This window comes from Sciurus vulgaris (genome assembly GCF_902686455.1).
Source record: "Sciurus vulgaris genome assembly, chromosome: 13".
In the NCBI taxonomy this organism is placed as follows: Eukaryota; Metazoa; Chordata; class Mammalia; order Rodentia; family Sciuridae; genus Sciurus; species Sciurus vulgaris.
The window spans coordinates 94,821,719-94,845,268 of NC_136474.1; the positions used below are offsets into that span (position 1 = coordinate 94,821,719).

A 23,550-nucleotide genomic window follows, 5' to 3' on the forward strand; every position below is an offset into this window, starting at 1 on the left:
TTTTATGCTATCAGAAATAACTATGATCCCCACCCTGATATCTGGGATCATTTACATTACCAAAAAGTGACATGACGCAAATATTGGTTTTTCCTACTGATTCCCCCCCCCCACCAAACAGAGCAAGGGGTTTTAATATGGAAAAAAAAAAATGAGACACTTGTTTGTCTTTCAATAACTTATGCCAAGCTGTCTTTCCTTTTAAAGAACACAAAATCAAGTTACTTTACAAAATTAATAGCTAATAATGGTTGAAGTCTTATACTCAAGAAATTCATTCACATGTGCCGAATGACTTGTCTTTCAAACAATTCTGAGATCATCAATACTGTCTTTATATCAAAATTTAAAATATCTACGGATAGAATATTAGGGATTGTGTCCAAGGTTACTGCATGAAATGGAAAAGAAAAGAAAAATAATAGCAGAAGCCAGGTCTGGAAGCCAGATGTGGCTCCTAACCAGAGATTCTGGCCGTGGTAGTCTGGCAACTCCAGCACCACTGCACAGCCTGAGCACTACGCCGACGTGAGCAAGTCTCCCCTCAAGCTTCCCTCCGTCACCCCAGGTCACACCACCAAGTACGCACGAAGCCAAAAGGGCAACTAAAGTCTGGTGACACCAGACACCATGGCTACTCCCTGCCCACTTCCTGTGTCAACAGCTAGGTGGCTTCTGCAGCACTGGTGCTTCAGGGAACCAGCTGGACATGGTCAAGCCACTCAGGCCAGGGCCGTGGGCCCTGCAGTGTCATCTCTGTCTGTCAGGGACGAGTTGCAAGGTCCTGTCATCCCACATATACCACATGCAGGGTTCCCTGCCAGCTTTACTCCAGATCGTCAGAAGGAAACAGAAGCTAGGCCCGTCCTTAACTCACTCCAATTTTCTGGGATCATCTCCTGGAGGCTTCTGGCAACAAAATCCTCCCTGCTAGAGATGAAGCGTGAGGCTCCAGAGAAACCCAGCGGAGAATGATGACTGGCTGACAAAATGGCCGCTGGAAACCCGGAAGCCCTGGCCAGCAGTGCGAGGGCAGCAGTCTTGCTCGGTCCGGTGGAGCTGGAGTCAGGATGGTGTGGCCATGTGATGAAGGGGCTGACTGATCCTGCCTCTACCAAACCAGCCTTAAACCCTGGACATGCTCACGGTCACCAACCCAGAATGAACACACAACTTAGGAAGGCTCCTTCGTGCCACCTGTCACTATCTTTACATTCGGAGTAACTCAAAATAATCAGCTATGAAAACAATGCATACGTTTCCCTTTACAGCTCTCGGGCCAACAAGAATAATAACAATGTGCATACCTTTTGGGAACAAGTCACGTTAATTTGAACGTGGCATATGAAAGACTTGTGATTTCTGTGAGTAGTCCTATGTCAACAAAGCATAATTAAAACCACAATCCCATAGTGATACTGTCAAATAATCTCAATACTTAAGGTCGGGTCACGACACAGTTATCATCTGATTTAATATACCATGATATCATAATGAAAGTTATCATGAGTCACCTTACATTAATTATTTTTAAAAATTTAATTCTTTATGCAACAAAACACTGTTTGTATGTTACCTCTGCCACATGTAAATTTCAACAAATTTTGTATGTACTCCAGAGCCTTCTTTTGTCTAACATGACCTAACTGAAACATAGTGGACAAAGTGAAAAAAAATCTTTAATCATATATAAACAATGTGCTCTGCATAATTTGAACCATTTTCCACTTAAAAAATAGCTTCGCTTCCTCAAATCTCAATTGATGAATGTGCGGTGCTCTTGCAGGTTAAAAATGTGCTAACCCATTTTTATTGTAAAGGAGGATAACACTTAATAAAGAGAGCCAGACTACATCAGAGATTGTTTTAAATATTAACAGGTTAAAAGGAAAATTGACACAGACTGCATAATTTTATAATTGCACATGATACCTGCCAGACCTTGCAAGTGGATATCTGGCTGCCATAGGCCTGTTTTCCTTTCATCAAAACTCTAAGGAATTTGCATTTCTAAAACAGACATTAAACTGCTTTAGACTGGAATGTATTTGCTTTGGAAAATGGTAATTTTTAGAACAAATAACCTTTTTTCATTCAAGTTCTCCAAAAACCATTTTAATGAATACTTTTTATAATACTATGATTAGCTTTTCAAGTTTATTGGAATCCTATGTATATTTAGTTTCTTTATTATGGACTGTCTCTCAAATTACACATTTCATAAGTTCACTTAATTAATTGTGTTGCTAGGTGACCATTTGGACTTCTGAGTCATTACACTTTATCTCTAGGGTAGGTTAAGTTTGAGGAAATTTTCTTTTCCTTTCAGAATTTATAAAGTGTAAAGAGAGAGTATTGTAGGTTTGGTTTAAAATAGAACTCAAATATTCTTTGGAAAATTATAACATCTTACAAAAGTTTTGTACTATGTAGATAGAAAATGAGTAAGGAAAAAGATATAGATAGGTAGAAGAAAAAAAGAAAAAAATCAACTCCTACTTACCAGGTGTGAAATTGTATCGAGCTGAAAATCCCATAGACTCCAGCTCTCCATCAGCAAAAAATTTAATCCACAGAAATCTTCCACTGGATTTTATTACAGGTGGATTTTGTTGTCCACAGAAACGGCCAATTATTGGAGAAAAGCCAAAAGGTCCATCTCGAACTTCAATATGATCAAATTTGCACTCCCAAGACGGTTCAATAGAGTATTTCTCATCGAAGTAAAGTTCAATGCACTGTCTTGGGGCAGCTGTAAAAAAGAAAGATTGTATCTAGAAGGCCATTTTTTAAATCATTTAGGTTGACTTTTCTGATTCTATTTTGGGTTTTATCTGTTATATCTTTTATCGAACTCTGAAGATGATATGCATGGAAATACAAAGAAAGCAGAGGATACTCAGTATTGTAAGGGGTATTTTCATGAAAATGCTTGAGGGGGTAGTCCTCAAAACTGATGATGTTGCAAAAAATATTGCTTTGATATAAAACAACCATTTTGATGTCTAACACAGAACCAACACATCCCTGCAGTATTTTTGTGAAAGGCGGCTGGCATCTCAGATGTGGAAGGGAGAGGGGCATTGATTGTTCTCTTTTCTCGTATTTCTACAGTACTCAGGTTTAAGGTCAGACACGACCCGAGAAGAGTTCAACATGGAGTTATACAAGAGTTCAGGTGAAGAGATGCCATGCAGGAATCTCAGTCAGATCCAAATGCAAACACTGTTAGGAACAGTTTTCTAGAACACTGATTTGACCCTACCCCTTCCGGTTTAAACTTCAGCAGGTCTGGCACCTGCAGGACAATGACCAGCACTGGGCATAGGAGAAACCTTGAGGGCTTCCTCCTTCGAGGGTCTTACTAACTCACAGACAGCCCAAACTCAGGCCTCCTCAAACATGTTCTATTTTCTCAGATGACGTGCCCTTCAGGCAAATATGTATTTTTCCACTTTCTTGCGTATCTAATAGACCCAAATTTTAACTCATCTCTTTTTAGGAAGACCTTATTTAAATGAGAACCTCCTCTTTGACTCTGCTCATGAGAGACAAGGACCGTATCTTATTTATCTTTTTCCTTTTCGGCACCATATAGCACAGTATCTGTCATTGAGGATTTCCAAAAGAGAGTCTTCGTGAGTGAACTCTGAATGAACTATCCCCATACATGTTTTCACAGCTCTCTAAAAGATCCTGGGAGAGGCCTATGGGGCTGTGACCACATATAGCGCCACAGGAATTCACTTGCTAATGTCCTTCCATTCTTCGCTTGTCAGGTCCCAAACAGTCCAAAACTCTGTCCTACAGGGTGTTCCAGAGAGGCCATTCATTGGTGGACCTGCTAGGAGCTGGTGACCAGCTGCTGCCCTGCTCCCAGGAGTACATCCTCACTACTTGCCCCTCCAAAAGCTTGAAGGCAGTGAATCTGCACAGCAGGCTGTGCTGTCTCTGTGGCCAGCAAACCATGCTGAATGGCTGTTGTCCACACTCCGCAGATTCTTAGATGTGTATTCATATCACCCTGGTGACATAAAAATTAAACCCTTGTATACATGGATGCCAAAAATATATATAGAATTGAGATACGTGATGACTTGGAAAATAAAGTAAAATCTTACTGTTCTCCAAGTACAAATTTAAAATCAATAGGTAAAAGGTCAGTTCATGTAAAAAGATTATTTTGTGAATCACTCTTAATCCTTATGAATATTTCTGACTTATTAGACATTGAAAAAATACTTATTACTTGTATAAAAATCAGGCATAATGTTATCTGACATTAATATACATCACAAAGTTCCATAGACATAATATCCAAGATAGTGACAGATTTGAAGGAGTTTCCATTAATATTTTGAAATCTCCAAATTTGAAAATATCTTAAGAAGTTACTTTGAAAACCAAGTAGTAGTCTAAAAGCAAGATGGCAGATGCTTAAGAAATTGAACCTGTTTACCCATTTAGCACTATATACACCATTTGCATGTGTTACCTTTCTGCAGAAGAGGGTTCTTGTCTCCTCTTTGATTAAGTCTTAAGAGGAACTCAACTATTTCAAGATCTGCACAATTCTTTTAGGAGAAAATAATGTAGTGTTAGGGCAAGAGAGGCAGTGAGCAGCCAGGTGCTTAGAGCTGTCTGCACATCTTCTCTCAACACACACCCACCTGGTGTCCTCATTAGGAAACATGAGACTATTTGACACGAGTTTATTTTTTTTTACCATCATCACTGTCACTTAAGTTCCGTCCAACATGGAGAAGCAAACCACTCCATTTTCCTTCAGGAAATAGACCATCACTCTGGCTTTTAGTAGACTACATTGTATGTGGAAAATTTGGTTTTCTTTTTCCAGCATGTTAAAATTACCTACATATACCCACGTATGAAAATGCCACTAACCAAGTTTTAGTATGTAATAAAATAACTTTTAAAGATAAGTATACCAGTGGGCATGGCTGCATATGCCTGTAATCTCCACAATTTGAGAGGTTAAGGCAGAAGGGATGCAAGTTTGAAGTCAGCTGGGAAACTTAGTAAGACCCTCGGCCACATTTAGACAGACTCTGTCTAAAAATTTAAAAAAAGAGAAAGGAAGGAAGGCAGGAAGGAAGGAAGGAAGGCAGGAAGGAAGGCAGGAAGGAAGGAAGGAAGGAAGGAAGGAAGGAAGGAAGGGGGGGGAGGGAGGGGGGAAGGAAGGAAGGAAGGAAGGAAGGAAGGAAGGAAGGAAGGAAGGAAGGAAGGGAGGGAGGGAGGGAGGGAGGGAGGGAGGGAGGAAGGAAGGGAGGGAGGGAGGGAGGGAGGGAGGGAGGGAGGAAGGAAGGCAGGCAGGCAGGCAGGCAGGCAGGAAGGAAGGAAGGAAGGAAGGAAGGAAGGAAGGAAGGAAGGAAGGATAGGAAAGAAAGAGGACTGGGGAATGTACCTTAGTGGTAAAGTTTCCCTGGCTTCAATATCCAGAACTTCCTTGCCTACTCCCAGAAGTATACCAGATAGTTCTTGCAGATTTAAAAATGAGTGATTATGGCACAAGAAAACCAATTCAAGCTCTCTACGTCCAACTCCTTAAACATGCATTTTCTTCACAGCTGAGACTCACATTTTCCCAAAGCTGCCTTTGATGTGAAACAGGCTGCTTTCTGAGAAGACTCAAACTCTTCGAGAGCCTCTGAACATGCTGTGCACTGCGGATGCTTTACTCTGACTAGTGCCCATAGGTACAGCTTATTTCCTCTAATTTGTGGAAGTATTGAGACCACCTGAAATCCACAAGGGGTTCTCCTTTCTGTGACTGAGACATCCCCTGTATTCAGGATCACAACCTGTCTTACCTCAAGAAACTCACCACTTACTTACTCTTCTTTCTCTTGTATTTAAAGTATTCCCAGTTACCTGGGAGGTTGAGGCAGAAAATTTGTAATTTCAAAGCCAGCCTGGATAACTTAATGAGATCTTAATTAAAAATTAACAAAAGGTTGGGAATAGAACTCAATGATAGAGCACTTGCCCAGCATGTGGGAGGCCCTTGGTTCAATCCCCAGTATCAGTGAAAAAAAAAAAAAAAAAAAAGAGTACATTTACTCCTGCAGAATAGGTTATTAGTTTTAAAAATAAATTTAGAGAACTTTTTCCATTAAGAGAAGAAAAGACAAAGAAAAAAAGAGAGAGATTGCCTGTCCTCCACCGATCCCGCTGTCCGCAGATACACCCACCCTTGCTCTTGCATGCACCAGACCCTGGTTCCCACCGGCGGTGTCAAAAGGAGCGAGCATCCTAAAGCTCGGGCACACTCTAATTGCTTCCTGCAGGGTACACTTCCGCCTTAACCCTATGTCCCTTGTTGTAACAAATGCACTCTGGCAACTCCCTGCTTCTTGAAACTCCACCCCTGGCAGTGGCCGTGGTGTTCTTCACCTGACTCTCCTGCCACCCCTGGGTTTCTCTCTGCCCTGTCCGTCCTGAAGACTACCTGCATCTTCTCTTCTCTCATTTCAGGCCAGCACACTGGAGGCCACTGGTACCTCACAGAAGGCCCTCGGCGGCTCCACCTAAGACCAGCTAAGTTAGGATTCACAGGCAAGGGCCCTGCCATCTACAGATTTTACAAGAGTTGAAAAATAGTGCTTCAAATATTTTGGGTAGTTTTATTCATACTGCTAACTTCAGTAACAATCTTTATGCTTATGTCCTATAAATAGGCATTGTTAGCACAGATCTCTCCACTGAGCTCAAGATCCATATATCCGATGTCTTCGTAAGATAGCTCCATAAATGCCAAAATGGAACACATTATTTTCCCTTTAAACCCTCTTTTCCACCTGCATTTTTTTTCCTGGCATGACATTTCACCTCATAAACCACCAAGCAAAGTATCTTGGAATGGCCCAGGGACTCTCTCTTCTCACACCTCACACCCATTTTTGATGCTGTGTCCCAAATACTTCTCATTTCCTCCTTTTACTCCATTACCAATTCCTTTCTTTCGTTCAGGTTTTCACTACGATGTGCTTGGTCCTGTACAGCAGTGTCTTAGTTTAAATTCTTTCTCCTCAGTGTCTTCCTCACTAAAAATCTTAGCTCGTTATTTCTCTACATTAATCATTCCATGGTACTCATTGTATATAACTCAAAATTCATACTTCCATGGTTGTGACAGATGGAATTCCAGGTTCTGCTTTCCTGAGACCATGGTCTCCGTCATCTCTGCTCCTACATAGAAATCCTAGGTGCTCCCAACCTACCACACCTCGAATGCTGGCATATGAAGCTTTGTGTACTGGATGATTACCTCCTGAATATTCTTTAAAAGTGAAAGTTGGCATTTTTCCTGACAGTCTTGTCTTTCATCTTCCTATTCCAACCATCCTGTGCTAATCCCCGAGCCCCATTAGATTGTTAAGTGAAAGGAGTACACTACTTTGGCCACATTGTAAGCATCTTAATGCAAATACTACTTCTTTCTTTCAGTGCCCTCTATACTCTACCTCCAAGAGCAGATGTTCAATGTTACTTAAATAAGTATACAAAGTGTTTCAGAAAGAGTCTAGGTACTCTAGGGTTGAGCCAAGGTCCTGCATATGGCAAGTTCTCTACCACTTAACCACATGCCTAGATTTTTTTTTTTTTTTTTTTAAATTTTGAGGGAGGGTCTCATTAAGTTGCCCAGGCTGGCCTTGTGGCCTTGAACTTGCAGTCCTCCTGCCTCAGCCTTCAGAGTCACTAGGATAGAAGCAACATGCATAGTTAAAGAGGTTCTACTCATTTCTTCACTTTAGATTTGTTCTTGACATAACTACAAATGAATGAGAATTCGTACATACTATTAAGGTCAAGTTTAGCAATACTTTCTGTTTTCAAATAATAGTAAACATGGAAATGCAATTAACATGCAAAGATTTGTTTCTGAATTAATATTTTGAAATAAGAAATTTTAAGGTGATTTCATTCTTTTTAATAATTCAGCATTTAAAATAATGTTGTTTTAGAAAACAAATATTGTTCTATGAAGTAAAGTAGTATATTTAACTTATCTCTGCCTTATTAGTAAAATAAGGACAAGAAATAAACTTCTAATAACACGTTTTGACATGTTCTTACAAAGTTTGTAATCTATGTTATTTGTTACATAAGTAGATCACACATGTGTGGTAGTAATTTGACAAAAAGAACAACTAGTTTCAGGCCAGAACCTCCATAATTCAATTTCCTTTTCTATCAATCAAAACTGCAAGATCTCTGATTTTTTGTTCGTTTTATTCTTTTAATATTACTTTGATGTTTCTCCTTTCTGCATAATGCCATTTATTTGCAAAAAGTTCCCCTTTAAAGATGAAATGGGGAAGGAAAGCATTCTGAACTCAAAATTACAACAGGAAAAAAATAACCAATTTTTTTTCATCTTTTTTCTTTGCAGTGGTAAAGAAGGTTGAACCCAGGGCTTCTTGAATGCTAGACAGGTGTACTGTCACTGAGCTACATGAATATTATCTGACCACAAGGATATTATCTAAATAAAGACTCTTAAAATCATTTACGCAGAAGACTTTTTCTTTTGAAACATCAATCAAAGGACCATCTCCCTAGTTCAAACCTGGATACCAAGCATGCATACCTTTTCACTAAAGCAGCTTCCTCTGTCTATGTGTGTGGAGGGGTGTCATAAGTTTTATATGTTTTGGCACTGATCTTTAAAGTATTGAAATCCATCACTTGATGAAATATTCATATATTTTTAAAAGCTATATTTAACACAGAAGTGTCTCAAGGTTAGCAGAAATGGGATAAGTTCAAAGAGAGATGAGTCTCTTTTTTTCAGTAGTATTTATCCTTCAAGCTAGAGAAAGAATGATGGAAGAAATCTTCATAAATTAGAACCCTGACATTCACTTTAAAATGTGATGTCAATTGTTAGCACAAAATAAAGTGATTGCCATTCAGTTTAGTGTTTCTAAAACATGAGTACAGATACATCTTTGACTTCAATGTTTTTGTTGCTTTATACCTCATATAAGAAAATAGCAAATGTATAGGTTATTCTAATAATTTTTAACCTAAAAAATACTGTTTTTTTCAAAACATTACACATTAGGTAACTCTATACCAACTATAATCCATTCTGTTACTTTGGAATTCTAAATCAATTCAATCAGCTGCAAAATAAGCTCTCACATTGTTGACTTGTTTTTATTTCCCAGAATTTGCTGGTTCATAACCCATTGCTAATAATTTCAGTAATTAGCCTTATTCCAGATTTGCAGTTGCTTCGCTCAAAGATATTTATGTCCATCATCTCCAAAATCAATTTTTGTAATGTCTATGTGCTTATTGCCATCCAAAACCCTGAGAAGTCCAGGTTCTGGCTTGTGTTCCTGGCTCTGGCCCACTCCTTACCTTCTATGATGTAGATGCACTCCCGGTCAGGGGGGTACTTGCTGGGGTAGTTGGGAGAGGTGAAGACTCCTCCCTCTGCATGTTTCGTCCAAGTTCCACACTGCACTGACTTCTGCGTTTCTGAGGTGGTTTGTTTTTCTGTGGCATAAATAAATAAATAAAGCCATCATCCAATTTTTTTATAATACTAAAAATAGAGAGAACACTCTTATAATATCCATTAGTAAATTAATTTTGAAATGCTCTCTTAGCTAAAACCAATCAATTATACACACTATAAAATGTTCAGATATTCTGGAATATTAAAGAATGGGGAACACAGGAAAATGCAAAATAATTAGAGTTGGTCCACTAGCATTTTTTCATGGAAACATACCTGTTCCTTTCTTGGTTGCCCCAGACAAATGGAGGATGATTAAACTTGCTGCAACTGCAACAGGAAAGAGAAATTAGGAAGAGGTCATATACACCAAAATGACCAACTCTTATAAGAGCACATAACCAAATTTAAGAATAAAATGATACCAAAGTGGAGTAGTTTTATATTATTAACTGTTACAAGTTGATTCAGAAATTTGTGAAAAATCAGTCTAAAATGTACAAAGGAAAAACTTGGGAATACCTAAAAGAAGTAATGCATGCTTAGAATGGATGAGACCCAAGCTCCTAGGGTCAAAGCATATTTCAAAATTAAGAGATAACATTACATTTTACTAATGTCACACAAGTTACAGTGAGATATCAAGACCCAGGCTTTGTGAAAGATTTTGCTAGCCTCTCTAAAGGAAGCTCTAAAGGAGCGCGACAGCAGGTAAAAGGAGAGAGGGGAAAAGAAGAGGAAGAGCTCATGACTGATCCTAACACATTGTCAATGTGGCTGTGGTTTAGAACATAAACACTCAGCTAATCCTATGAAGCATGGCAGGAGGAAGATCAAGTCAAACAGATGAGCGTGGATTGGAGGCATTAAGCAGCATTATAAAAAGGTCTTACAAAAATGTATGGAACCAACAAGTAACACTATCCCAAGCACTTTTTGGGCTATGAGATTTATAATCCATGACTGTTTTATTGAGTCAGTTGTTCTGTACCAGAGACACTGGTCTGTAATTTAACTGCAAATCTGCAACACCATTTTAACCTGAACTTCTGTTTTACTTCTCTACTCTTGATTTGTTCAACATAAAACTTACAAGATGTTAAAGTCTTCTAGTCGTCATAATCTCTATTTTTTCTTTACTAATTTCTTTTTATTTATTTTGATGCTGAATTACGTAAAAGGTCTACAGTCTCACATTTCCACTTAAAATGAATTTAGGGGAGGAAGGGTATAATTCACAATTTCCTAAAATAAAATTCAGCACAGGAGCTTAGAAATTATGCCTAAACATTACTCCAAGAAAATCATCTGGGCCTTGATATCAATTTTTGAGAAGCAGTCAACTGTATTGCTTTATATTCCAACAATGTGATCACCTTTACTGTGGATAAAAACATTGGTGATTGCTTTTGTGTCATTGTTTTGTGTATTTAAGTTGCATAAAAAAATAAAAATCACCTTAGTTCGCCATGATTCTGCACACACACCACCACCACCACCACCACCTCCACCACCACCACACAGAGGCATCTATCCACCAATTTCAGGTACACATCTGGTATTTTTCTTACTCTGCTTTCGGTGTTTTCATGGAATCACACTACTGAAAGCAAAGCCGGTCTCTTAACTGCGTGGCACAGGATTAACACTATAATCCTGACTTTATAATGTGAAATTGCCACCACAATTTTGCATTGCCTTTACTGAACGACTTTTGATGTCGATTCCCTCCACTTCCTCCCGCCTCACACTGCACGCTTCCCCATACTCTAAAGCAGCTTTAGGTCTACTGGACTGAAGAGAGTTGAGACTGGCACTCGCCCCAAGCCCTGGGTTCAAGCGCGCCTTAGATTGCCTGTGGGACTGGGAGTCTGAGCTGCGGAACACCAGGAAGAGGACTATTTCTCCTGGTCCCACCAAGTATAAACCCTGCTCCCTAGCCCTTTCCACCTGCGCCCTCTCTGGGGCCGCGGCTGCTCCCGCACGTGCCCCTGTCTGAACTGCACACTCTTCTGGACCCCGGAGGTTCCTGCCTTCGGAGAACGTGCCTTTCCTGGCCCACTCTGAGGTCGAGCGACGCCTGACTGTGCGCCGCCCCCACTCCCGGCTCTATGATGCTGCAATACAGAAAGTTTACATCTGCCCCAGACTCGCTGGGACTGCGGGGTCCAGCCGGAGCGCGGCGGCGGGGCTTTTCCCCTGCGCGTTCGGCGGGGAGGAGGGAAGGGGAGGAATGGCTCCGGGGAGCCGGCCGGGCGGCGGGAAAGGTACTCACTGTGAAACAAACTGCGTCCATAGATCATGTCTGTTCCTTACACCAGAGGCTCCGATCTCCACTAATTCCATTTAGAGACGGGAAGACTTCAGTGGTGGGGGAGAGGATGGAGTCCAGAGATTTTAAAAACGCAAGCCAAGAACAGAATCCTGGGGGGAAAGCGCGAGAGAGAGGCAAGGAGGAGATGGAGCTCACACAGCAGCCAGACCCGAGTCGGTCGGTCTTCCGCCCCTGGCTCGCTCTCGCGCTCGCTCGCTCGCTCACCGCCGCGAAGCCAGCATCCCCACCATGACGCTCGCCTCACACCCGGGCGCGGATCGCCACCATCAGCACCGCCGCCAGCAGCACCCTCCTCCTTTGCATCATCGCCGCCGCCGCAGCTGTCAGAAGGACGCGGCGGGCAGTCGGCGTGCGGGCGGCGGCGGGCGCGGGGCGAGCCCCGGGGCGCCCAGAGCCGGGGCCGGGCCGGGGCCGGGCGGCGGGCGGAGCGAGGCGGGGGCCGGTCCCGACCGACGGCAGCGACGGAGCGGGCGGCGGCGGCGGCGACGGGGGCTCGCTCAGTCCCCAGTCTCATACACCACGAGCAGCAGGTCGGAGCAGCCTCCCAGGGAGGATGTCCAGCAGCAGTCCTCCTCTCTCCAGCCCTTGGGGATCTTCCGCTGAGGCATTGAAGACTGGAGGAAGGGGTCCGTCATCGGCTCGCCGGGCTCCGCGCCACCTCTGCGATCTTGCGGAAAGAGGAGCGGGTGGGTGGGCGTCTGGGAGGAGGGCTTGAGGGTGGTGGAGGGGAACGGGGGTGGCTAAAGGGGGCGGGGAAGGGAGGGAGGAGAAAGGAGCAGGAAGATGGCAGAGTTACCAAGTGGGCGCCTTAGTCACAGCCCTGGGCTACAGGACCCTCCAGGAAGCCCGAGACTGGGGTGGAACTGGGCAGCTCCGCCCGGCCGGCGCCCCCAGGGCTGGTGCGCGGCGGAATGAGGCGGCGGCGGCGACAGCAAGGACATCACAGCCCTTTGGATCCTGGGGGGAGGGAGGGGGAGGGGGTGAAGACCAGACTGGGATCAGTCGCTCTTCTAGTCTGGCTAGAAGGGGCGAGAAAGGCGCGGGCAAATCCCTAGCTCGATCTCGGTGATGGATAAAAGGCGTGGAAGGGGGAGGGGCCGTCATGTGAGAGTCACCTTTGGGGTTCGGTTTTGCACTCTTTAAGGGCCATCAATCGCGGTGCGCTGGTCTCCCACCCCCCGGATTCCGTCTGTCCAGGGGGCGTGGGAGCTCTCCAGCCTTGCCACCTCTAGGGTGAGGCTTCAGCGTCTACTCCCTTCAGTCGGGGGAGGAGAGCTGGGCTCTGGAGGAATATGGCAAGCTGCAAAAGTTTCGCCTTTAATCCCCGGGCCAGAGACCGTGGCTGCCCCTGTCAAACTGCTCCCACGAAGGCGCAGGTTCTTGCTGTTTACCTTTCCCCTCCTCTAAAGATTCAAAACCCATCCCCAGGTAAACGGATCACCCCACCCAGCCCCAACACACACAAGCAGCAGCGCTCGTGGGCCGTTAAACTCTGAGAGGAGTTGCTGAGGAAACAGCACCGGAAGAGCCCCGGCGTGTGGAGGGAGAACACATGAACACCAAGGAACGGTAAACACGGGCAGCAGCGCGGGGCTGGCGCGCGGGTGCGGGAGTCCCTCCCAGGACGCTGCCGCAGCACCTCCTCCCCTCCCAGGCGTCCCGCCCTCCCGGGCCTCTGCGGACTCCGCTCGCCCGGAGCACAGTTGCGCCAGCCGGACCTCGAGCACAGAGGCGGTCCAAGCCCTGCTACTGCCCTTGCGGCCCCGGACCTCCAGGGCGCTCGGCCCCGGACCCTGCGCCTCCGGCTTCACAGCCCCGACTGCACTCCAGTCAGGGAGGATGGCGATGAGGCGCTGGGGGTGGGGAAAAATCAGGGAGGCCGGCAGCCAACCCCTGCTGTGCTGCGAAGACTGGGGTCTCCTTAAAAGGCCAAGAGGAAGGAAGGGTCTTAAGAGAGGCTGGAGAGCGCTCCAGGCTGCGGTGCTGCTGCTGCCGGCTCCCGGCCGCCACGTCCCTGCACCTGCTGCTGCGGCCTGGGACGCCCACGTGCGTGCGTGGGTGCGGGCGGGGTGTGGGTGCTCGGCGCGCTCCTGCCACATTTTCCCCATCACAGCGCCCAGAGAAGGTGGAGGTCTCCTACCAAGACGCTGGGATGAGGGGCAATGAGATGACCCCCAAGTCCAGAGGGGATCCCCAGAACCGAACGCAACCTTCAAGACTCCAGCTACCAAGCTGTTGGTTCCTCGATCTCCAGGAAGCTGCAACTCCTTAATGGTGGGGTAAAGTGACCAAGTGGAGCGGGTGTCCAACCATTTAATGAAAGGCAGGCCGTTGTGGAAGGGAGGGAGCGAAGAGAGGGAGAGGGAGGGGAGGAGAGAAAGAGAGAGAGAGAGAAAGAGAGAGAGCTCTAAAGAGCGGGAGTGAGGAGAGGGGCGGAGGAAGGGAGAGATGATGATGATGATGGTGATGATGATGATGATGATGCTGGTGGGCATGGTGATGGGCGGGGGAACTGCGCGCGCCCACAGAGTTCCACCTGCACCTGCACCTGAGGCCTGAGAGAGGAGCTACCAGCTCAAGAAAAGGGAAAGGGGCCAGAGGTTGCATGGAAGGCCGGTGGGTTTCTGCCCACCTATGCACTGGTAAAGGGTGGAGCGCAGGCCAGCCGCGGCCCCGCGGGAGCCCTGCGACTGGTGCGATTCTGGAGCCAGCGCGCGGGAGGGGAGCGGGGAGCCGGAGGTGGGAGTGGAGTTGAGGGAAGGCCAGACCCTGTGGAAGCAAAACCCGCCGGTCTGTCCGCCAACCGCTCCTGAGGGATGAATAACTGACAAAGAATGCCTAGGAAATGTTGCCTTGGATCCGGGTCACCTACGGAGGAGCCGGGTGGGCCTCTTGTAAAATGGCCAGTGCCGCGAGATGATACCCGAATATTGAATCTTTCTTAGGATTGGAAGGTCATTAGTTTTCCTATTCAAAATATGCCTGCCTTCGAAAATGATAAGAAGACTCTTCAAAGGAACAGTGGCAACATTTTAAATGATTTTAAGGAAATGTATTGCATTTCTCAATCACAACTGAGGAATTAAAACTTAGTTTTATGCTAAATTCCCACCTCTTCCTTCCTCTTTGCCGGAAACAGTTTCTCAAGACATAGATTTTGTAATTCAACGCTGGAGGTGGCCTGAACAAATTTTCTGGAGAGGACGTCCTTGTAGCAGAAGGGGAATCAGGTAACTCAGGAAAGAAATCCCAGAGAGCCAGGAAAGGACTCTAAAACTTGACCATGCCCCTCTTTGAAGTGGAATCCTCATATAGTAGCCTCTCTGGTCCTTAGGGCCCAGTACTCTCTCTCCGTCCTGCATGGTTCCTGAGACTGAGGAGTTACACTGGCAATTTCAGTGCTGAGGACCTGAGTGTGCACCTCCTGGATCCCATTTAGCAAGGAGGTGCACTGAGGGACTCCATCACCAGAACTGAGCCATAGCAGATGCAGAGGATTTTGCCCTGCTCCCTTAGTCCTCCCAGGATTCAGGTGCAACTTTTTCCTTGTTAATTCCTCTCCCTTTTCTTTATCACACATGCACAAATAATTTTAACCCTTCTCTACCCGCTGCTTAGTTGGCAGACTGCCTTCTCATTCTTGAGTCCCAGGATCCCGCCTTGCTGAGAAATGCTACCTCCCTAATAGGCCACACAGGACTTTTCTTTCTGAGAGAAAACAACATGTGGGGAAAGTTCCCCCTCTCCAAGGAAAAGTTACACACACTTATGGTCAAATTACAACAGGTGGTTATTTTGAAAGGGACAGCTAATAAGGTCATATCTTTTCAAGGTTAAACATGGTGCCCAAGAAGAGGGTGCGTTCCATGAAGTACCATGGAAGATAATGCAGAATTAAAGCTTCTTGGCCCCAATTAAGGGTCATTGGTTTCCTCTTATCTTGCAACTTCAAAACAATGGCAGGTAAGATAGACTTCCAACATGCTGAGTGGATTGGTGGAAACACCCTTTCAGTTCAAATGCATGATTCCTTAACTATGTGCAGGCAGCTCTTTGTAGGAAGCAAAGAATCTCTGGGTCCACTGGGACTCCTTCCTGCAGCACTAGCCACCTCTTTAAGGCTGACTTTCTGTTGCTAAAAGAGAAGATGGTACAAAAAACTGAAATGAAATAATGCTTTGGACACATTCACATTATGCTAATATTTTTTATTTCTAAGTAGCATTTTCATTTCTTTTCACAGCTATGAATTGTAGAGGTTTGTTTTTTCCTGTTTTATTCACTCATCAACATACAAGCCATAATATTAGGTTTTCAAAAATTTATTTCTAAATAATTTTCTGCCAAATAGTGCAGTGTTCTTGAAAATTATGTGCAATACTTAAAGATGAAACTGGTTTTCAGGAATATTGATAAACAATTTCTCTTCAACCATCTGTAGGTGGATCCTGACAGATGAGAAGACTTCACAAAATACAAGACATGTCAAAATCTTTGAAATTTTCTATTTAAACCAAACAGAATATTTTATGATCATGACTAGGGAAATATAAAATTTGGTTTTCTTAGCAGTACAAACATTTTGAATAGCACAAGAATATCAGCCCCTGGTGGGAAAGAACTTTCATAGCACTGCCTCACTCAGCCAATATTTAATCAGCAGCTTCCGATAAAATTATTATCCATGTTGTTTCACATATGACCTTCGTGATCCAGGGACAATGTATTTTTGTCTCTATTTGGGGAAAATACAAGGTAGAGAAAGTAATTCTACTATCTACTAATCTATGCTGATTTTAGAAATATTTTTATTTTTATTGATATTTGACAGTCATAAAAATAACTTCAAAATATTTTTGCAATCACCAGATTAATTAACAACTTGCATTATTTATACCATAATAAACCAAAGGAAGATGTATGAAGACATATCCCAAGGTTGAAAGTTGAAAATCTCTGTGAAAGTACAAGTATCAAATGACAACATTCATTCACGCCCACTTTTCGGAGAAAATATGTTTCCATCGTAGATGACAAAGAGATTTAACCATACTTAGAAAATGTAAGTTAAACTGCAAAGTAAATCTACACATTCTATGCCAAAATATCTATTAATGAATACAGACTAAATATTACTTAAAATTGCTAACTCAAATATGTGAATATAACATGGGTTGGATGATTTTTTTCCTCTTAATTTTATGAATTAATAGCATCCCATAAATTTACTAACCATCACTATTTAGTGCATATAATGTGCTTTGATTTGTTGTTATGCGGATAAGGAGAATAATAAAAGCCAAGATTTGCTTGTTGACAAGTACCCTGGATGTTACACTGGGACATGACTCACCTCTGACTCAAGAAATCATTGGAGAACAGAAATAAGTTTTGGCGTATGAAAGTAGTGATGAATGACAAAAAATGCTTTTTAAAAGGTAATAACAAAGTATTATTCTTTCTTTGAGTGTTCATTCTCTTATAGTTGATACAACAGAAGAAAATGTCTTGAAATATTTTCAATGACATTTGCAAAACAACCCCTCCAAAAAAAAAAAAAAAAAGAAGAGGAGAGAAAGAATAAAAGAAATATGAAATAACTCTGTTTAACCCTAATTTCCTAATTTTAGGGTAGACCAAGCTACGAAATAATGCAATTTCAATAAGTGGTAATGTAACAGAAGTTTTGCCAAGCAGCTAGGATTATGATAATTTCAAAAACCAAGGGAAAATATCATTATGTTTTAAGTAAATTATCCATTACAATAATAGTCTTCAAAACAATTTTCTAATTGACATTCACAACTCTTTTATCAATACAGTTCTCTGGGACCTAGAAGGATTTATTATAGTTATTACTAGGCTATCTACAACTCATGACTGCTGTCACAATTGCATTTCATCTAAAATGATGTCTTCTAATGGAATGAAATAAAATAGTGGGTTGCTGGAAAGGACAGAAAACCACACATTCCAAGGGGCTCTGAGAGCTGTCTCAACACAGTCCCCTGAGCAGGCCAGGTCTTTGTTAATGGAACTGACAAGGAAGTAAAGGGAGAATGATTTTATACATGCATGGGATACAAATTCAAATATTTTATTTAAAAATGCTTTTTTGTTTTCTTCTTGGAGATAATGAAATGGGAGACATGCAAAAGCTTAAGAACAGAGGTGAGGATATGGGAACTGAGTTAATATCTGAATTAAGATGAGAAATGAATATGTTAAAATGATTTTAATTTATAATTGGAAAGTACAACACAGTTCTTTTGAGCCAAAGAATACAAGATGATGCTTTTGAGTAATGTCTTTTATTGAGTTCAGTTCTGGATAATCTGTGCTTCCCTGAGAAGCCCTGATTGGCCTACAGTTGACCAAAGTTGCTAAATGCCAGCAGTGTATTAATCAGAACAAGCAACTAGTGCACTTCAGTCCCTCCATGCTCACCTGTTCCCTGCTGCCAGGGACGAAGCAGCCACAGTACTGCCACTTTGCCCTTCCATCTGTACTAAGGTAGTCTTAGATCTATATTAACACTCTATGATACTAATTTTCACCGCTTAGGACGTAAAACGTAGTTAAAGTGTGTTCGGGCTTAATGCCTGGCCTCCATATGCATTTCAGTCAGCAATTTTCAATCTTGTAATTTTAAGAATGAAGGAATTAAGGCCAAAACAAGTGCAGCAAATTCTACAATGTCACATTATTTGCAACATAGCTGATAGAACCCCAGACCTTCTAAGTCTGGGGAAAAAAAATTGCTGTTCAGCTTGAAGATTTTATTTGACTTCAATGAAAGTCATAATTATTTGCATTTTACTACATACTTACTTCTAGCCAGAGTGTATAAACCTCAGAGTCATTGTTGGATGTAGCAAGTGTCCATGAGAGTTAGTACGAAAAGAGCAATCCAAAGAACAACTAAGGAAAATGATGACTACAAGTGAAAAACAATCAAGGTACCAGAAACTCCTTGGTAGAAAGTAAAAATAAGGGATGTATTAGTATTCATGATTGATCTTGGCTGTGATATATACCAAGTTCTCTAGGCTTAGGTATCTCTCAGCATTACTGAATTAACACTTAAAAATCTGACTTGATGATATAGAAATAAGTGGAAATATAAGTGTAGACCTGGACATTGAAAGTAGTATAGGTACCTCAGTAGCTGTAGGTATAGCTATTGGTATTAACTCTAGATATAGAGCCTCTTTGGGCAGCAGAGGAGAGTGTGTACTGGGGAGGGCTTAGGCGATTAGTGAGCATTTGCTTGCATGGAGAAGGCTAAGTGCTATGAGCACAAGATCTCAGAAGGAAAGCTTTGCAATAATGCCATCATCTCCTGCTCATATTGCTTTCGTGTTTCTGTCAATACAGTTTCCCCAAAATTTTGTGGGTTTCCTATAGATCTAATTGAGTGTCTGTCTTTAGAGGCAAATCATATCCACAAAAATTTTAAAAGTAGTTCCCTACCTGTATTGGGTCAAAAACTAGGAGCAGTGGAAAACTGTCAACAAGAATGTTGGCTACCCTATACTCCTGTTAAGAGATTGTGAGGTTTGCCTTAAGATGCTTGATTTTTTTTTCTGAATTTTTAATCCACATTCTTATAGTTGCAAATGTGAGCTGGACTTAATTGTGAAGCCCAGTTCCATGGGTCATTCCCCATATATAGCTTTTAGTTTGCATCTGTTTCTTAATCTTGAGAATATTTTGCCTTCTGAAAACACTGAAAATGGCATGTTTTAGATCCAGATGCTTTACTCCCCCCTAAATTCTGCTTGAAAGCTGATCAATTTAATCTTTACTTGTTCTGTCTAGTTGCACTTTATCATATATGACTAAAAGAAATATTTGAGCATTCCTGCTCCTAAAGCTTTTTAGCCACATTCAACATATCATTATGTATATTTCTTTTTTTCCACATTGCTGTAGGTGACAATTTTGCTGAACTTTCATCTGTTCTACAGCACATGTCAGCTTACCTCCTGCTCACATTTGCACTCTCTTTTCTGCTCCAACTAACTGCCACCTTAAGGTCCCTTAAGGTGGATGTAGCAAGTGTCTTCTTCTCTGGGTCTCCACCAATGCCTCTTGCTTTAGCTTTCACTACTTTTTACTTTGCACTACTGGGTACCATTATGTTCCAGGAACATACATACTTCTGTGTAATGAACTTCTCCAAGATCTTGTCTTACAGTAGTCACCAGTGTGGAAGGGTGGTTTCTTTCTGCCCCATGTGCTACCAGCTGGATGGACCAGGTGGAGGGCCAACTTCCAGAAAAGCTGCCTCACCCAAGTGTCTGTGACTTGGTGCCCCTTTCTGTCTGCCACCTGCTCCATCTCCTGCTCTCCCACTCCCCATAATGATGTCTCCTCCTCTGGTGTCTTTCAGATGGCTTGGCTTCTCACTGCATGGGAGTGTTGGATTGGTCACACTTCTTACAGTGGTTTTAACTTGACAGTAACAGGCAACAGAAGCTGCAAGGTCAGTGGACATGCACTCCTGAAACTGGCACAAGATCACTCTTGTCATGTTCAGCTGATTGAAACAGCCTTGAGTCCCACTCAGACTCAAGGGGATGAAATAGGATCTGCCTTTTAATATTAGAAGGACACGGTCACAGAAAAGTATTTTGAGGTATTTTTTAACCCATTCTTGAAAAATATATTTTGCTACCCATGTCCCTTTGCCACCCTTGGGCTGGAAGCATAAGGTGAGTGGTAGCTGAGTGTGATATCAAGGGACAGCATGGTGTGGTCATGACATAGAACAGTTGCAATAGTGGGGAGAACTTATTAGCCTTCCATTATTCCACATCCAGACCTTCATGGGTTGAGAAATTCCAAAGGAAGTTGGAAGCCCTGGATCTTGGGACAGGGATACGGTGAGTTGGGGTGGAGGGAGTGACTAAATCAAGAAGACGACAGAGGTTGTATCCTTGAGGCACACACCAAACTCAACCCCGAAACTGAAATGGAGAAAACCCAGGTAATGCTTGGTTTTCATGGATGTTGAGTTCTTCACATAAGCGTCACATCCAAGGCAGCTGCGAATCCCAAGGGACCGACAAATCATTTAACAGTTGTACAAATACTCTGAAAGGAAAGCCACACATAATACACATAATACTCGAACAAGCTCAGGAAAAAAATGACTCACCCAAATGAGAACTTATCAAAACCCTGAAGAAGTTACAAATGTGCAGAAAAACGTTTTCAAACATGGTTGCAACGATTCCTTCCTCCCTCTCTAAATGTTCCTTTAAAATATGACCTTCGTGCCCCTCCTGATATGTTGGACTTGCAACTCGTTACCTAAATCTGTGCTTATCCCTGTGGCTAATTTTGACCCAGGAGAGATTAAGAAACACAGTGCATGCAGGGGCTCAGCCAGTGCTTACAAAGGGGGTGTCGAGATTTCCATTGCTGTTTGAGGAACCTGGCACAGCCCGTGAGAGGACTATGTCGGCGGAACCCCCCTCAACCAGCTGACTCTCTGCAGAGCCTTTCAGTGAGATAATATCAAACTGTCTAGCACTAGAAGAGTCACCAAGTATTGCTGGGGAGAAGTGAATTCAGGTGTCAGCAGCCAGAACATGACCCAGCTGAACTGAGGTCAAATTGCTTAACCCCAAAAATCATAAACAAGAAATTAATTATTATTTTAAGTCACTATATTTTGGATTAGTTATTTTATGGCAACACTTAACTGTTAGAGACAGAAAATACATTAGAAATATTAGGTATAATGATGATTGATTACTGTTGAAATACACATTAAAAACTAAAGAGTGGTTTGGAATGAGCAAAGTTGAAGTACTTTCCTAGAAGGCATCAGAAAAAAAAAATAAAGAAAATTAGTATGAATGGTTATGTTCCTGAGAAAACAGCTACAAACCTTAATTTCAAGGTCTCTCTCTGATTCGTTGTAAGCCATTATTTTCTTTCTGAAGTTTCAAGAAGATCTTTCAGGGGTTGATTAGTGTTTTATTATTAGCTCGTTATTACTTCAGTAAGTATCAGTCATCAATTTGGAGTCACAAAAATATTCCCTCCTATAAAACATCTTGTCGATATTTATATTTTGTCCCCAGCACCCTGCTATCCAAGGCTGGCATCTGAGGATTGATTCCAGGGTCTTACTAATGATGATGACTGTCCTTCATATCATTAGGACTTCCAGTAGGGACATGTTGAACCTTGAACTTTGTCACTGGTCTATAATTAGTGAAAGGACATGAGGAACTGAGTTTAAGTCACAAGCGATTATGTCATCTCTTCTTAATGATCATTCCCATCTATCTGAGCAAATAGCAGAGTGTGAGGGTGAAGCACCAGCCCTCCTGTCTCACACTGAGTAAACGTCCGACTGTGTTCACACCAGTGTCTCCTTTGTCCCATGAGACAATTTAATTTTCAAATATAAGTGAGGCATTCCTTGTGAAATTTAGATGGCTATCATGGTAACTCGACTTGAATCCTGACATCCAATCTGAGAATTTGTTTCAATCCTTAAAATGGGAATATTGTGATGTTTCAGCTTTAGAAGCCTAGAGCTCATTGGAATGATTCCCAAGAAAGTGCAGAGACATTGATAAATGTAATATTTGAGTAAATAATATATTATCTGAGTAAATATGTGGTCATGACAATTGTCTTAGTGAGTAGATATTATTTTATTTCTGCCTAATTGTTTTTCAAATGACACTGTCCTCCAGGGAAAAAACAAAGATCTTACACAAAGTCTTCGTGAGCTTTGTTTCTGTTTACAAGAAGATTCTGTATTGATAAACAGAGTAGATTTGCAAGGGAGTAAGGGAGAGGGTCAGGCGGATCCATGAAGAGTCAATCTGCAGTGCTGGAGTGAATCTTCCTACACAGCCACAGAGCATGGGCACAGCCAGGGCCAACTAACCAGGTAGTAGTACACAGGACACGCCCCCTCTGCAAAAATGAAAGTATTGCTCCCTGATAATGCTCCTCCACAGGAAAGAGATGATAGATGAATAAATTATAGGTGAAAGACAAATAGATAGATAGACAGATAATGAATAGGCTTGGTCAAAATACATTATCTTATTCTTGTCTAGAATTTACTTTTAAGTATGTTTCTATTCATCTTTCTGAAATTATTTTCCTTTCTTTAGGAAACTTGTATTTTCAAGATGGAACACATTGTTCTTGTTACCCTTAGCAATACGAATTTTTTATAAAATATTCTTAGTATATACCTTTGACTCATATTCTTTAATTTTAGGCACACAACTCAGGACTCATAAGTACATACATATGGAGAGAGGTGCTTGGAGAGAAAATCTGCTCTTTTGGAATACTGAATACAAAATTAAAGTCTGTCACAGCAAGCAGAACTTGGAGAAGAGAAATGGAAGATGAGATATAGCTTTTAAAATCATTATTAAAATACAATGTATGCATTTTATTTAGATAATAAAAATGTGCCTTTGGTGTACCTTGAATTCTGATATACTTTAGTAAGCTACTGAGATATCTTGAAAATAGACATTATGTGAGGCACTCAAAACTCATTCAGCTTTTGTCTTCTTGATAAAATTATTTAATAATAGTTATATTTATGTTTCGTATTCTAGAACTACCTGAAAGCCTGAAATTTACTGATTCCTCCTAAAATTACCATTCCCAATAAAATTCAGCAGCAGTTTTTCTATGCATGTGGTGTCTGTTAATTTATATAATGGTACAT

The 23,550-nt window shown here is 42.2% G+C and overlaps 1 protein-coding gene and 1 long non-coding RNA gene across 6 annotated transcripts in view; one reads left to right on the top strand and one right to left on the bottom strand.

Annotated features, from left to right (window-relative positions):
• NETO1 (neuropilin and tolloid like 1) overlaps positions 1–12,096 on the bottom strand; it is a 105,992-nt gene extending 93,896 nt beyond the window's left edge. For 4 of the 5 annotated variants that reach the window (XM_079109263.1, XM_079109262.1, XM_079109261.1 and 1 more), the window contains exons 1-4: positions 11,766–12,096; positions 9,767–9,820; positions 9,391–9,528; positions 2,504–2,752 (exon numbers count right to left, since the gene is read on the bottom strand). In XM_079109263.1, coding sequence (XP_078965389.1) covers positions 2,504–2,752; positions 9,391–9,528; positions 9,767–9,820; positions 11,766–11,793 — 469 coding nt within the window. In that variant the 5' untranslated portion in view covers positions 11,794–12,096. Of the gene's footprint in view, positions 1–2,503; positions 2,753–9,390; positions 9,529–9,766; positions 9,821–11,765 lie in introns of those variants that run through there. The other variant, XM_079109264.1, reaches the window with a different exon arrangement.
• A 4,635-nt stretch (positions 12,097–16,731) lies between these two features.
• Positions 16,732–23,510, top strand: LOC306643243. Its single transcript, XR_013758863.1, has 2 exons — positions 16,732–16,887; positions 20,221–23,510. It is a non-coding gene; the product is annotated as an uncharacterized lncRNA (long non-coding RNA).
• Positions 23,511–23,550: the final 40 nt, after the last annotated feature.